Here is a 14,260-nt window from a genome sequence, read left to right on the forward strand (position 1 = left end):
GCTACTGCTGCTAAGTCACTTCAGTCGTGTCTGACTCTGTGCGACCCCATAGACAGCAGCCCACTAGGCTCCCCCATCCCTGGGATTCGCCAGGCAAGAACACAGGAGTGGGCTGCCATTTCCTTCTCCAAAGCATGAAAGTGAAAAGTGAAAGTGAAGTCGCTCAGTCATGCCCGACTCTTAGTGACCCCATGGACTGGAGCCTACCAGGCTCCTCCGTCCATGGGATTTTCCAGGCAAGAGTACTGGAGTGGGGTGCCATTGCCTTCTCTGGGTGCCAGCCTCTAGGTGGGGCTTTTAAGTCCTTTTGCTCTGTAGAATTACTTACTATTTACATGTACCAATTTACCCCTTACCCTGCCCCCTAAAACACCATACCTCCAAACTCAGTTTCTTGCCATAAAAATAGCATATATGTGGCCCTTGCTATGTGTCAGGCAGCACTGTGCTGAATGGCTTCCAACCATGAAATCACTGGGCCCTCATGCTTATCTTTGAGGACAGACTATAGTCATTCCCATTATGTTGATGAGGAAACAGAAGTGAGGTGACTTGCTGGAGGCCACAGAGCTGGTATGTGGCAAAATTCGGATCTGAACCCTGGCAGTCTGACCGTGGGGTCTGTGAGCTTAGCCAAAACATGCTCTGCCTCCAGGAAGGCAACAGAGGCTGGACCTAGGACTTGGGATTCTGGTGGGAAAATCCAGACTCTCAGGCTGGGGGCTGGGAGGTCTGCCGGCCTGTGTGCTCCGATGCTCACCGCACCATGACCCAGCTGGGCTCTAGTACTCGGCCCAGCTCCAAGGCCTCTGGTAGCAAAGGGGAAGATATTCATGCAGTGGTGTGTCCCTATGTACCTCTCTGGGGTCAGCGGCAAAAGGGCCTTAAGCCTGTAAATCTGTGAACCTTACATAGCAAAGTGGAATTAAGGCTGGTCATCCATTAACTGTGAGATGGGGAGATGACCCCATATTGTTTTTGTTCAGTCACTAAGTCGTGTCTGACTCTTTGTGACCCCATGGCCAGGCTTCCCTGTCCTTCACTATCTCTTGGAGTTTGCTCACTCATGTCCATTGAGTCAGTGGACATGCAACCATCTCATTCTCTGTCGCCCCCTTCTCCTGCCCTCAATCTTTCCCAACATCAGGGTCTTTTCCAACGAGTCAGCTCTTCACATCAGGTGGCCAAAGAATTGGAGTTTCAGCTTCAGCATCAGTCTTTCCAATGAATATTCAGGGTTGATCTACTTTAGGATGGACTGGTTTGATCTCCTTGTAGTCCAAGGGACTCTCAAGAGTCTTCTCCAGCACCACAGTTCAAAAGCATCAATTTTTCAGCACACAGTCCTCGTTATGGTCCAACATTAATCACAGGGTCCTTACTAGTGGGAGGGGGAGGTAGGAAGACGCTGGCCTTCTGGCTGTGAAGATGAAAGAAGGGGCCAGGAGTGTGGGCCCCTCTCCAAGCTCCGAAACACCACAGATGGATTCTCCTGGAGCTGCAGAGGGACCACCCCAGTCCACTTGACTCCCACAGACTGAGAGGTTAACAGTGTAGTATTCAGCCACCAAGTTTGCGATAATCTGTCACAGTAGCTATCCTCATATTGAGGACCCCGATGAGGGGATGGTATGCAGGAGAACAAGCCCTTGGGCCTCCAGAGCTGCCCAGAGGCGCCATCAGCAGGCCTGAGTCAGCCTCAGCCTAGTGGGAGCGATGGGCAATACGCCGGGAAACAGGCAATGAGTCAGATGGGGTGGGCAGGCAGTAAAGGGTGACATGCTCTGAATGGCACCTGGGGGGGACTTCCCATGAGGGGCATTTGAGCTGACACCTGAAAGAGGAGAAGGGCCAAGCTGAGGGGAGGTCTGTAGAAGAGTCCTCTGGGGCGGCCACAGCCAGTGTAAAAGTCCCTGAGGCTGGAACAACCTGGCAGGGCCTTCCATAGAGGTGGCGTGGGGGTGCAGGGCCTCAAGGCCATGACAGAGCTCCGGCACTTGTGCTGAGTGACAGGAAGAGGTGTGTGTGGAGTCTGAGGAATACAGACATGATGAGGTCATTAAGAAGGCCCTGCTGTAGGAGCCATCACAGGGCTGGGTGGGGTGCAAGGAGCTGGGCTAGGAGCTGCCGTGACAAGCAGGTGTGGGGATGAAAAGGGGCGGGACCCCTCCAGACGTGGGGACAGGGACTGTTCCATGGGAGATGTCAGCCAGTAGCTGGTGACGGAGCTTAGAGCTCCGAGGTGGTGACCTTGGTGCACCAGGTCAGGCACCATCCCCAACTAAGCAGCTGAATCCTCTGGGCCCCCAAAGGCATTCCGTTGCCATGTGTCCTACAGATGAGCAGCCAGGCTGCACCCAGCCTCTTCAGCTACCTGGAGACCCCACCCCTGGCTGTAACAGGTTCTAGGAGCCAGGGTGGAGGTGGGGAGAGCGGGTGGGAACTGAGGGCTGGGCCAGTGCCAGGAACCAGTGGGAGCAGCTAGGAGACTCGCCAGCCCTAGCCCAGCCTCATCAACCTGGTAGAACAAGCTCCTGAGTCTGACCAAGGTCTCAATGTCCCCCCTTGGTTCCTGTCTTGGGGCCTCTCCTACCGCTGCCTCAAACCTTGGCGGAGACCCCATCTTCCCGTAATGATACGGCTTCACGTCGAATGTCATTCTTAAGTCCAAAGTGAGCACTGAGTCCTTGGAAAGGCTGCAATCCTGGCCCCATCCTCTGGTTTGGGAGGAAAACCAGACTTTAGGCAGGACCATCTTTAAGTCCCTTTAGAAAGGAGAGTGGTATGATCTGAGAAGACCTAATGGGGTTAGAAATCTAGAAAGAAATGGAGTGGGACTAGATTAGCAGGAAGAATGAAAGCAGCCGTTGGAGAGCACAGGGATGTCTCTCAGACCTTCAGGCCAGACAGATGTAATCCACTTGCGGCCTGTGGTCAGCAGCACGGTTACCCAGGGTTCGGAGGTCAGCAACCAACGTTCTGTGTCTGGTGTCCTTGCGCAGAGCATGCGGAGGCTTTGTCACGGGGTCCATGCACGGTGCTCCACCCACAACTGGGAGGCACTAGGAGTACCCACCCCACTGCCACTTAGTCGCTGGGCTCCCCTCTGCTAGGCCAAGATGGTGCCAGCCTGCCCACTCCCTCGTGGCTCTCTCTCAGTGGGGCATGTGGATACAGGCGCTACAGATGAAGGCCCATGGGCCATGTGACAGGAACACCTGCCAAGACAGGGCGCTGTGTATGTGAGGAGGCCAGTGTGGCTTGGGGGTTGGGGGGAGGGGGATAGGCTTCCTGGGCCCAGCTCCCCTGCCTTAGTTAGTTCTTGCCAAGGAGCTGCGTGGCCTCACATAGAGGGAGTTCATGGGTGTGGACTGGAACCTGGATCCTCTCAGCCAGGCTGGCAGGCTCAGCTGAGGGGAGGGCATGGAGGGCGGGGCAGAGTGCTGAGGGTCCATACTAGCTGGGCCTGTCGGTCATCCAGGGTTGGGAAAGAGGCAAAGGCCAGAAAGATCTACAAATGTTCACTAAGAGGAACCAGAGATCAAATTGCCAGCATTTTCTGGATCATCGAAAAAGCAGAGAAGTTCCAGAAAAACATCTACTTCTGCTTCACTGACTATGCTAAAGCCTTTCACTGTGTGAATCACAACAAACTGTGGAAAATTCTTGAGAGATGGGACTACCAGACCACCTGACCTGCCTCCTGAGAAATCTGTATGTGGGTGAAGACTTAACAGTTAAAACCAGACATGAACAACTGACTTGCTCAAAACTGGAAAAGGAATACGTCAAGGTTGTATATAGTCACCTGGCTTATTTAACCTCCATACAGAGTACATCATGGGAAATGTGAGTTGGATGAATCACAAGCTGGAGTCAAGATTTCTGGGAGAAAACAACAACAGATATGCAGATGATTCCACTCTAATGGCAGAAAATGAAGAGGAACTAAACAGCCTCTTGGTGAAGCTAAGAGAGGAGAGTGAAAAAGCTGGCTTGAAACTCAACATTCAAAAAACTAAGATCATGGTGTCCAGTTCCATCACATCATAGCAAACAAAAGGGGGAAAAGTGAAAGCAGTGACAGACTTTATTTTCTTGGGCCCCCAAATCACTGCAGACCATGACTCTAGCCATGAAGTTAAAAGAAGCTTGCTGCATGGAAGGAAAGCTACGACAGACCTATAAAATGTATGAACAAGCAGAGACCTCACTTTGCCGACAAAGGTGTGTATAGCCAAAGCTATGGTTTTTTCCAGTAATGTATGGATGTGAGAGTTGGACCATAAAGAAGGCTGAGTGCCGAAGAATTGATGCTTTTGAACTGTGATGCTGGAAAAGACTCTTGAGAGTCCCTTGGACATCAAGGAGATCAAGCCAGTCAATCCTAAAGGAAATCAACCCTGAATATTCATTGGAAGGACTGATGCTGAAGCTTCAATACTTCCCTGATGCTGAGAAAGACTGAAGGTTTCAAAAGGAGAAGGGGGCGGCAGAGGATGAGATGGTTAGAGAGCATCACTGAGACAATGGACATGAACTTGAGCAAATTCCAGGAGATGGTGGAGGACATGGCTGTAGTCCATGGCGTCCGAAGAGTCAGACACAACATAGTGACTGAGCAACAGAAGGTCACTAAGATCCCACTCAGTGCTGGCTTGCCCTCCTCACTGACCAGAAAAAGGAAATCCAGTGCAGAACAGCTACAAGGGGGTAAATGCAAATTGTGCCAGAGATGTGAGATTTCATGCAATCAAGAAGACCCTTCGGAAAGCGCTGGAGGAGGGAGCTTGGTGATGGGCTTGGGACTACAGTTGAGGGGATGCACAGCGGAGCTTTTAAGGCAGCGGCCCCTCTGCCATCCTCGGCACTGTGGCCACAACAGTCCTCTGCAGTTCGTGCTGTCCACGAGGTGGCTGCGGGCAGGAGGACAGGGCACCCTGCCTTGGGCTGAGTATGGCCCCCAGAGACACGCACACCCAGGACCTCAGAATGGGGCCATATTTGGAATGAGGGTCTTGGCAGGTGGGATCCAGGACCTCCAGGTAAGCATCCTAGACTGGGCGCCCAAGTCCTATGTCTGCCTTTTTCTGCACAGAGGAGACACAGTCATGGGGGTGTGAGGGCCTGCGTGACCGCAGATGCGGAGATGGGAGCCATTCCACCAGCTCGGGAAGCCTGAGGCCACCAGAGGCAGGAAGGCTCCTCCGGAGGGAGTACAGCCCTGCCCACACCTTGATTCTAGGCCCCAGTCTCCGTAACTGGAACCCTGAGAGTGTAACTTGCCGTGGATTGAGCCACCCAGTGTGCAGTGCTTGAGTCCAGTGAGCGTGCGGTGGGCACCCTGACCAGCCCATCCCTGAGGGCAGTGCATTCTCAGCCAGTGTCTGAAGCAGGAGCCATGAGCTCTGTGTATCAGGAGGAAGTGGTGGAGGCAGGAGGCAGGCTTGGCTCTTTTCAGCCAGAATAACTGCAAAGCCCTTTCTTTTGGGACTGGGGACTAGGGTCTGGTCTGCAGGTCCCTTAGTGGGGTGGGAGGCATCGAGTAGGGCGATGCCTCTGGTCCTACTGAGGGGTGGAGGTGGGATGGGGGTAGGGAACGGGACTCACAGGGCGGAGCCCTCTTGTGGACGCTAATCCACCTCTTCTCTGTGGCAGGGTCAGGGTGTGAAGGGAGAGGCCTCAAGTTTAGGGGGATGGGATGGGCTGTCTCGGTCTACCTCTAACCCCTGCCCCATCCACCCTATTTGTTCTCAAGTTCTGACTGTGTCTGAAAGCATCCACTTGTTTTGTGTGCTTGGCCTTCTGTATGTCCTGATGAATCCCATGGTTCCCACCAGTCTCCCCACCTGCCTCAAGGTAGAGAGACCACCCACCTTGCACGTCTGCACCAGGCCCGGGGTGCCCCCAGCCCAGGGAGGCCTCCTCTGAGGCTAGCAGGGCAGATGTGGCGATCTGAAGGGCCCCGGGTCTCTGGACTTTAGCCTAAGGAGACCCATTTTGAACTTCCGACCTCCTGAACTATGAACTTGAGCTGCTTTAGGTCACTGGTGCTTTGCTGCGGCAGCTGTAGGACACAAGGACCACCCCACCCTTGCACCTCTGGCCCAGGCTTCGCCATCGCCTGCTAGGAGCCTTGCAGTAGCCTGACAGTGCCTGACTCTCCCTGGGGACTCCAGTCCCGGCAGATCCTCACTCGGTCCCTCAGGCTCCTCGCTGTGGGTTGGGCTGTAGAACAGACGTCACTTCAGAGGGTTAGCTGGGGCAGAATTAACCAATGTGGGCAGGGCCCAGGAGGTATGGGCTATGTTTTAGTCACCAGATCACAGTCCTTGCTGGGATCTATGCACTGCCCCCAGTTCCAGCCGAAGACCCTCAGAGAGCAAACTGCCAAAGGCTCTTCCTTGGGCAGACCCGTGGGAAGACTCTCTGGGCAGAGCAGCCCTAGGTCCCGGTGCACAGCCCCTCCCAACCCTCGTGAGGACACCCCTGTGACGTCGCCCTGCTCCAGCTGAGGCGGGGGCACCCGAGGAGCACTAGCTCCGGGCGCTTCTGTCCTCACAGCATCTGGCCTGGGAGGGGGGGCAGCGGCTAGGAGAGAGGGTGGGTGAGCCTCCTACGGACTCCAGCAGGTGTTCTCAAGACTGGGGCTGGGCCGGGCATACGGAGGAAAACCTCTGTGAGCAGGGGTGATCCGAGGGCAAGCAAGGGCATCCTGCGGGAACTGGGTGTTGAGCATTTCTCAGAGGGTGTCAGCCGGGGATGGCCATGGTAGTGGTGGCAGGGCCAGAGGGGCGGTGCCCTGTGATGGCAGCAGGGACGCAAGCCAGGCGCTGTCTGAGCTGCTGTGTGTCATGTCTGTGTGCCCTTTCCTTGTCGTCACAGGGGACCTAAGGGGTAGACCTGCTAAGCCTCATTTCAGAGATGAAAACATGGGGGTTCAGAGAAGGCTGAGCCTGGACTGGGGTCTGTGCTCACTGCGGACTCAGGGCTTAGAGGCAGCGAGGCTGACCTGGGGCTTTGGAAGAGGATGTGCTGGGGTGGGAGAAGGGGTGGGAGTTGAAGTGGGGGTGAGAGTGGGGCTGGGGCTGAGACGCTGGCCAGACCACCTCAGCAGCCAGCACCAACCCCTGGAATCCCTGCCTCCAACCCCAGGCTGCAGGAACCACCATGACGCCTAGTTGACAACATTTAGCAAAGAGCCGAGGCTCAGGGGGTGGAGGGCTGGCTGTGGGAGTCTGGGCCTCAAGAGGGCCCCAGGCCCTCCAGCCAGCTGCCTGATTGCCCCCTCCCAGGTCCTGTTTCTGCAGCCCAGCACAGGGAGCATGTCCTGGTAGAGTCGGGGATGGGGGCGCTGAGCCTGGCAGACAGGCCAGACAGACAGACAGCCCTCCAGAGAGCGCTAGGTGCTGGCCGGCCAGCCACCTCACTGAGCCGCTCAGGCAGACGGCAGCTGGCCAGGCCAACGGGTTGCCTAATAAGCCCCACACAATTTTTCACCCCATATTTTTCCAATAAAAAAGCAGTTAGACTCCAACCACAGCCATCTGGCCGCCAGGCTCCAAAGCCTCCTGGCAGTACGGCCACCTTCCCCGCCAGCAGTCGGGTGCCCAGAGCAGGACTTGGGGGCAGCATGGCAAAGCATGTGGGAGATTATGTGCAGGGGGAGCCACATGTTTTGGGGCGGTGAGGGGGGCCTGAAGCCTGGGGCATGGGCTGCCCCCAGGGCAGGGCCTGGTCCCTCAGAAGGAAAGGCGGTGGAGAGGTTTTCCATCTGTCTGTCTGGGTGTCAGCCTCAGGGGCTGGGCTGGTCTCTGATTGTCTGTATCTGGGAGGCACAATGTCCTTATTGTGTTTGCACCTGGAGCCAGAGGCAGAGCCCAAGGCTGATGAGGAGGGGCAGGTGGGCTGGCAGGAGCCCGGGGTGGGGGGCAAGGTGGGAGGGACAGGTCCATCTGGCCTCAGATACTGGAGCAAACTGGCCAGGAGAGATGGGCCCTGGACCTTCCTACCGTCCCGCCCTCCCTGCCTGCCATGGCGTTGTCAGCACCCAGCACGTGGGTGAGTCAGCATGGACAGACTCCATCGGCTGCAGCCTCTCACTCTCCTGCCCCACCTGCACGCCCAGCTTGCTCCTCCTTCACTGACCCCTCCTCTGAGAGCAGCCCAGGTGGCTTCCAACCAGCTGCTTCAAATCTGCTCTGCACCAAGGAAGGTGACAGGTCAAGCTTGTTCCAATTTGTCCTGGGAGGCACCGCCGTGGGTGCGCAGGGAGCTGCCCCTGGCCTGTTGGCTGCCAGGTTCCGGGCGGGGCCAGGGCACTGCTGTAAGTGGACGCTGTCCTCTGTCCCGCTCATGCTCTTGCAGACTGCTAAAGGCAGGACTTAGGCCATCCTGGACATGCTATGGAGACACGTGGCCTTCCTCCCGTCCAGCTCCTACTGGCTCTGCTCCTGGAGGAAAGCAGTCGGAGCGCTGCCGGGGGCAGAGGCCTTCTCTCTGCTCTAAGGAGGGGGCCCTGCCACAGGCCAGCCAAACTGAGGTGGGGAGGCAGATGGTCACTTTGGTTGAGGTCCCAGGTGAGTGTCTGCCAGGGCCCTCTGACCTGCGCCTGCTTTTTGATGGTTCCAGAGGAAGTTACTCATCGTCCAGAAACCCAGCTCGGGCAAACGACAGAAGGCACTCAGATCTCTCTGGTTATCCAAACTCTCCATACACCACCTCGACTCAGAACCAAACAGCCTTGAGTAACCAGGTGTCCCTGCCACGGAGGAAACCAAGAAGTCTGAACCACACTTGATACCCTTGGTGCATAATTAATGTCCCCAGGGAGCACTGCCAGGGTAAGGCTGTGTGGCAGGGACCTCTCAGGATGGTGGTTCCCCATAGGGCTTGGAACAAAAGTTGAACTTCTTGCCATGATTACTTTTTACATCGTGACCCCTCTGAGCTCATCCCCTCCTTCCTTCTGCTTCGGCTCCACTGGATACTTTGCACCAACATCATCCCTGTCTCACCGTGGAGGTGATCAGTCACTCTGTGAGATCAATGGTGTGAGAAGAGGGAATGCAGATGAAATGGCTGGTGTTAGAACTGCCCCCGGGGATTAAGTGGTGACTATGAGGAAGGGCTTCCCTAGTGGCTCAGATGGTAAAGAATCTGCCTGCAAATGCAGGAGACCTGGGTTCGATGATCCCTGGGTTGGGAAGATCCTCTGGAGAGTGGAATGGCAACCCATTCCAGTGCTGTTGCCTGGAGAATTCCATGGACAGAGGAGTCCGGTGGGCTACAGTCCATGGGGTCGCAAAGAGTTGGACATGACTGATTGACTAACACTTTCATGAGGAAGAAGCCACTTGCCAAGAATGCCAAGTAGAAAGAGGAACCTGATGACCGCAGACGGGCCATGCCAACCTAGAAGGCCGACATCCAGGCCTTTAGGTGAGAAAAAGAAACTACTAAGCCCCTGTTAAGTCCAGTTTCCATTACAGAAGTAAATGAATTTCCTAACTGATCCAGGGCCCAGTCAGTCCTGACCATGCACATCCCCGTCCCACGGGCAGAAATACCAAGGTTCAGCCATACTGGTTGGTGAATATCCTGGGCCCTAAAGTGAGCCCTTGTCCTAGGTGATCACTCTGCAAAGCCCCATGACCTCCCCTCCATCAGGCAGCTCATGGGGCTCCGTCCAGGACCCCTCCAGCCTAGGCTGAGTGGCACTGCTGTCAGCTGCATGGAATCTCAGCCCTGGCCTCTGGCCTCCAACTCAAGCTGCCCAGGGACACACTCGAGTGTCACAGGAGACCCACACGCTCACGGAGAAGGCAAACTTGGGTGACCTGGGAGGAAACCTGTACCTTTCTCTGGCTTACCAGCCAAGGGGCTTTCTAAAGCATGACTTGGCTCTGTCCACTTCTGAGGACGCGTCTCCTTACGAACAGCAGCAGACAGGCTTACTCACTCTGTGCTAACTCGCTCACTGTAGCCCCCATCAGTCATGGAGCCGGTGGGGGGACGGGGGTGCAGAGAGTGGGCGTTTCCCTCTCCCTCCTCTGACCTTGGCCAGCCCTGCAACAGAGCCAGGGGCTGTCGCACGCGGGACTGGGTGTGTCCCCGCATCACCCGTGCAGCGCATGCAGGGCCTGCCACTGCCGGCCCAGTCAGCCTGAGGAAGGCTGGACTCAGCCCTTCCTCCTCAGGACCTCCTGAGGCCCAACACAGAACCCAGCCAGTTCCTGCCAACAGAGGGCTCTGGGACTCGTACCCTGGACTTCTCCCAGAGTGGAGTTCTTCCCTCAGGCTGCACAGTGAATCGCCAGGAAGAACCACGGGTTCCAGACCACCCCCAGACTTGGCCAGAGTGAGCTTCTGGGCCAGCTCGAGGGTGGGTGTGAGTGTAGAGGAAGCCAAAGCCACGGCCCTCTGAGCGCCCTCGGTCACAGCCCGCCGGCCTTGATGCTTGGAGCCGATGGCCCTGTGCAGTTCTCGGTGTGGGTGCTCGTGGCGGCCATGTGCGGCTGGGCCCTGGCTCTGCCCTTCCAGCCCCTGGTCTCCACTCCCAGGGTCCTGCCTCCTGCAGGACGGTGGACCAAAGGGTGGAGGGGGAACCTTGCTAGGGCCAGCGCTGACCAGGCGGCTCTGGAAGGTGCAGTCAGGAGCCTCAGGGTCTCCAAAACCCCCTTCCCACACCCTCCCTCAGAGGGCCCTTGGCTTCAGAGCACTTTTCCTGCAAGTTGGTTTTAAATGAAAGGAGGTGCTGAGGGCAACAAGCCAACACAGCCCTCTCCCAGGTGCTATAATCTAATTCATTAAAGGCATCAGGAGTGATAGCGCCTGTGGCAACGCGGCACCTGGCCCGGGGTTCACCTCGCCAGCGCCCACCATGCCCTGTCCGCTCACAGGACAGCTGAGGGGAGGGCATCCACGACCAGAGACACTTCCCAGCTGCCCTGCCCTCTCGCCACCTTCCTAGGATGGTCTAGACCACAGTGACCCCACAGGGCATCTGGGCCAACTCACTTTGGACAGCACATCCCTGACTTCCCCCGTGCCCACACCCGCCCCTCCTCTATCCACCATGTGACTCCCATTGCTACCTCCACCTCTCCACCCCTGCCCTACTCGCCCGGCCCAGACCAGTACGCCTGCCATGAGGCTTGTCATCTGGACCCAGGTGTGCGCTACAGGCCTGCCCTGACTCTGCTCACCCTGCCAGGCAGCCTCTGAATCCTTTCCACACTTGCTCACCTGCTTACAGGCTGAGCTATGCTAAAGCGTGAAGCCTGCAGGAGAGAGACTGGCCGTCTGTCCATCCACAGCTCCAGTCCAGGCAGGCCAGGCCACACCAGGGAGGTGGCAACTGATGGCCACACACCGCACAGACCTCCTAATGGAACCACGCTCCAGTTCACAAAACCTTCAGCAAACAGCACTCAGCAGCCCTCCCGTCCGCCTCTCACCAAGTGCCCTTACGCACACTGCCCTCATTGCCTGGACACACGTCCCCCATGGTGCTCAGTGCCGGCCCCTGGGCCCCACCCCGAGGGCCAGGGGCTCCATCGCATCAGTGTGGCCACCTCCTGCCAGTCTCACCACCTAAGATTCTTCAGGTGGGCTGTTCACTTGTCCACCAAAGATGGTGCAGCCAGACTCCCTGGGTTCCAGCTGTGTGGCCTTGGGCAGGTTCCTTACCCTCTCTGTGCCTTAGCTGCCACATCTGCATCGGGTAGTGGCAGGTCCTGCCCCATGGTGCTTTGAGTGAGTGCCAGGTGTGTGCACCCATTGAGTCTCATGCCCATTGCTGTTTTTCCAAGTTGAGAGCCAGTCCCAAGTGGTGCCCCCAACTGTATCCCTGCCCACAGAGCTCAGCACACAGTAGGTGTTCTGCAAACAGCTGCTGAGCTAAGAGCTCTTCCTCCGCCCCCCAGAACACACAGGGCCCAGCGGATAACCAGGACCGAGGACTCCCGAATCTCATGGGCCCAGGGAGGCGCTGTGGAAAGGAGTGCAGAAGGACGGTGGCACCGTGGGAGGGCCCCTCGCTGCCCTATGCTAACTCCCCACTGCACAGACCCCGAGACAGTGGAAACTTCACTGTTCCTGAAAATCAGGGGCTGGGGGGACTGCGAGGGACCAGGCGCTGCTGCTATTAGCAGAAGTGTCTGTTTGGGGGTGATGTTTACAACCCCCAGCCTGGAAACACTGGGGGCTGCACTTGGCCCAACAGAGCGTGGCCCCTGCTTTGCCCACGGTGCTCCCATCCCAGGGAACCCTGGACTGACAGCTGCAGACAGGCCAGGAGCTGGGGTACGGTCCTGCAGTCCTAGGGAGCCTCAGCAGCACCCCAGCATGACGTCCTTGGCCTCCTCAGCCAGGCCAGGCTGGCACCTCCACACCCGGGAGGCCACCCCCAGCCCCCGCATGCCCCACAGGAGAACCACAACTTTTCTGCCTGGTCTCTGGGACCCAGCCTGCCAGGAAGCCAGGTCAGCAGGAGGGGCAGGTGAAGTGTGTGTAGGGGGTTGCGGCTTACCTTGTCATCCCCGTCGCTCTCGCTGTCACACTGCAGAGGGGAGAGAGAGAGAGAGGGGAGTCAGTGTCCCGTAGGCAGGCTAGTTGCTACTGGGTGAGGTGAGGCTGGGGGCAGGGAGGGCCAGAGGCGGTGGCTTTGGCAGACCCCCACCCTGACTCGGGGCCTCGGGTCTGGGGTGGGAGTGGCCCCAGCCAGGGACCCACGTACCAGAAGCTGGGAGGGATCTGGGGGCCCCTGGCAAGTTCTGGATCAGAGCTCCATTGAGACCCTGGTGCGGGGGAAGGGCACGGGTGTAGGCGAGGCAGAAGTGAGACAAAGGAGAACACATGACCGGGGAGACGCAGACCAGCCACCGTCCCAGGCCCAAGCGGGCCCAGAGCCAACAGGTAACCCCAGGAAACACATCGAGTAAACCCCACTCCCCTCTGGTCCTCTCCCAGGTGCTGAGCTCCCTGGGGCGGGGGGTGGTGAGATGAGAGGGGCTCCTGAGTGGCTATGAGGCCCATGGACCAGGGCTCAGGGGAGGGAGACGTGAAAGCTCAGCCTCGGAGCAACAGGAGGGCAGGGGCAGGGCGGGGGCACCAGGGACGCCTACTCCCACTGCCCAGCCCCTGCAGACGCCCCAGTAGAAACTGCTACACATGTGAGAGCAGCTGGTTAAGGAGATTGTGACAATCGTGTAAATACATCTTTGTTTTCAGTTCCCAGTAAGCATAGAGCTCTAAAAAGAAAGGCTGCTCTAGAAATCACAGCAATTTCCCCCCTGAAAGAATATAAAGGAAAAAGAAGCTCTTCCCAGCAGCTGTAATTGTGACGTGTTTATGTCAAGCGAATTATACCGCTGAAAATAAATTTCCCTGGAACTCACAGGAGGCTCATGGGACCCTGGCAGACAGACATGTGGGGGTGTTCCCCAGACACATGCTGCTTCTTGAGGGGAGCTCACCCCAGACCCACTCAGCAGTGGGGCACACGCCCTCTATGCCCTAGGCTAAGGGCTAGAGTGGTACAGTGAGAGTTCATAGAGTTGTGCCAGCCTGCCTTGGGCTTCACGGCGGTGGGAAAGTGACCCTGGGGACGGTGGGGACCCCAACCCGGAACCTGTGGCAACAGGGATTGGTATTTGGGGGAATCTTCCTGAAGCTGAGAGCAGCTGCATGGACCCTCTGTCCCTCTGACATGCACCCTGCAGGGCCTGATCTGAGATCTCTGGGGGTTGGGGGGGGATCCCTTCACAAAAGGCAGAAGGGGCTGTGGGTCCAGCTTCCTGGCTGGACAACCATGGTAAGAGGCCCCTGCCCCTCGGGGCTGGCCAGCTCTAGTGCGGTGGCTGACACCTGGGAGGCAGAGCAGGAAGGTGAGGAGGGGAACGTGGGGGGTGAAGCTGGAAAGGTGAGCAGCCTGAACACACAGAGCTTCACGTGCAGAGCCCGGACCGCGCTCTTAAGTGTGCAACCATGTGACTGGCACTTTAGGAGAGAGGGGTGGAGGGACTAAGGGGTCATGGATTGTGGGGAGCGGGGCCTGGAGAAGGGCTGGCACGAACCGCCTCTGATCCTGCAGAAATAGTGGAGCTGCCGGAGATCCCCCAGTCAGGCTTCTTTATGCCTAATTAGCAGCACAGAGCCCCTGAGGTGGAAACTGCGATCCCACCAAGCCGTCAGAAGGCTGAGTCTAGGGCACAGCACACCTGTCCCTCGGCTCCCCGGGAAGCAGCCCCAGGCCCAG

The 14,260-nt window shown here is 57.5% G+C and overlaps 1 protein-coding gene across 35 annotated transcripts in view; it reads right to left on the reverse strand.

Moving 5' to 3' along the window:
* The window catches only part of FBRSL1 (fibrosin like 1), an 84,036-nt gene that overhangs the window by 20,108 nt on the left and 49,668 nt on the right, over positions 1–14,260 (reverse strand). For all 35 annotated transcript variants that reach the window (XM_042234457.1, XM_042234456.1, XM_042234470.1 and 32 more), the window contains one exon: positions 12,533–12,562. In XM_042234457.1, coding sequence (XP_042090391.1) covers positions 12,533–12,562 — 30 coding nt within the window. The remainder of the gene's footprint in view (positions 1–12,532; positions 12,563–14,260) is intronic.

This window comes from Ovis aries, chromosome 17 (assembly GCF_016772045.2).
Source record: "Ovis aries strain OAR_USU_Benz2616 breed Rambouillet chromosome 17, ARS-UI_Ramb_v3.0, whole genome shotgun sequence".
NCBI classification, from domain to species: domain Eukaryota; kingdom Metazoa; phylum Chordata; class Mammalia; order Artiodactyla; family Bovidae; genus Ovis; species Ovis aries.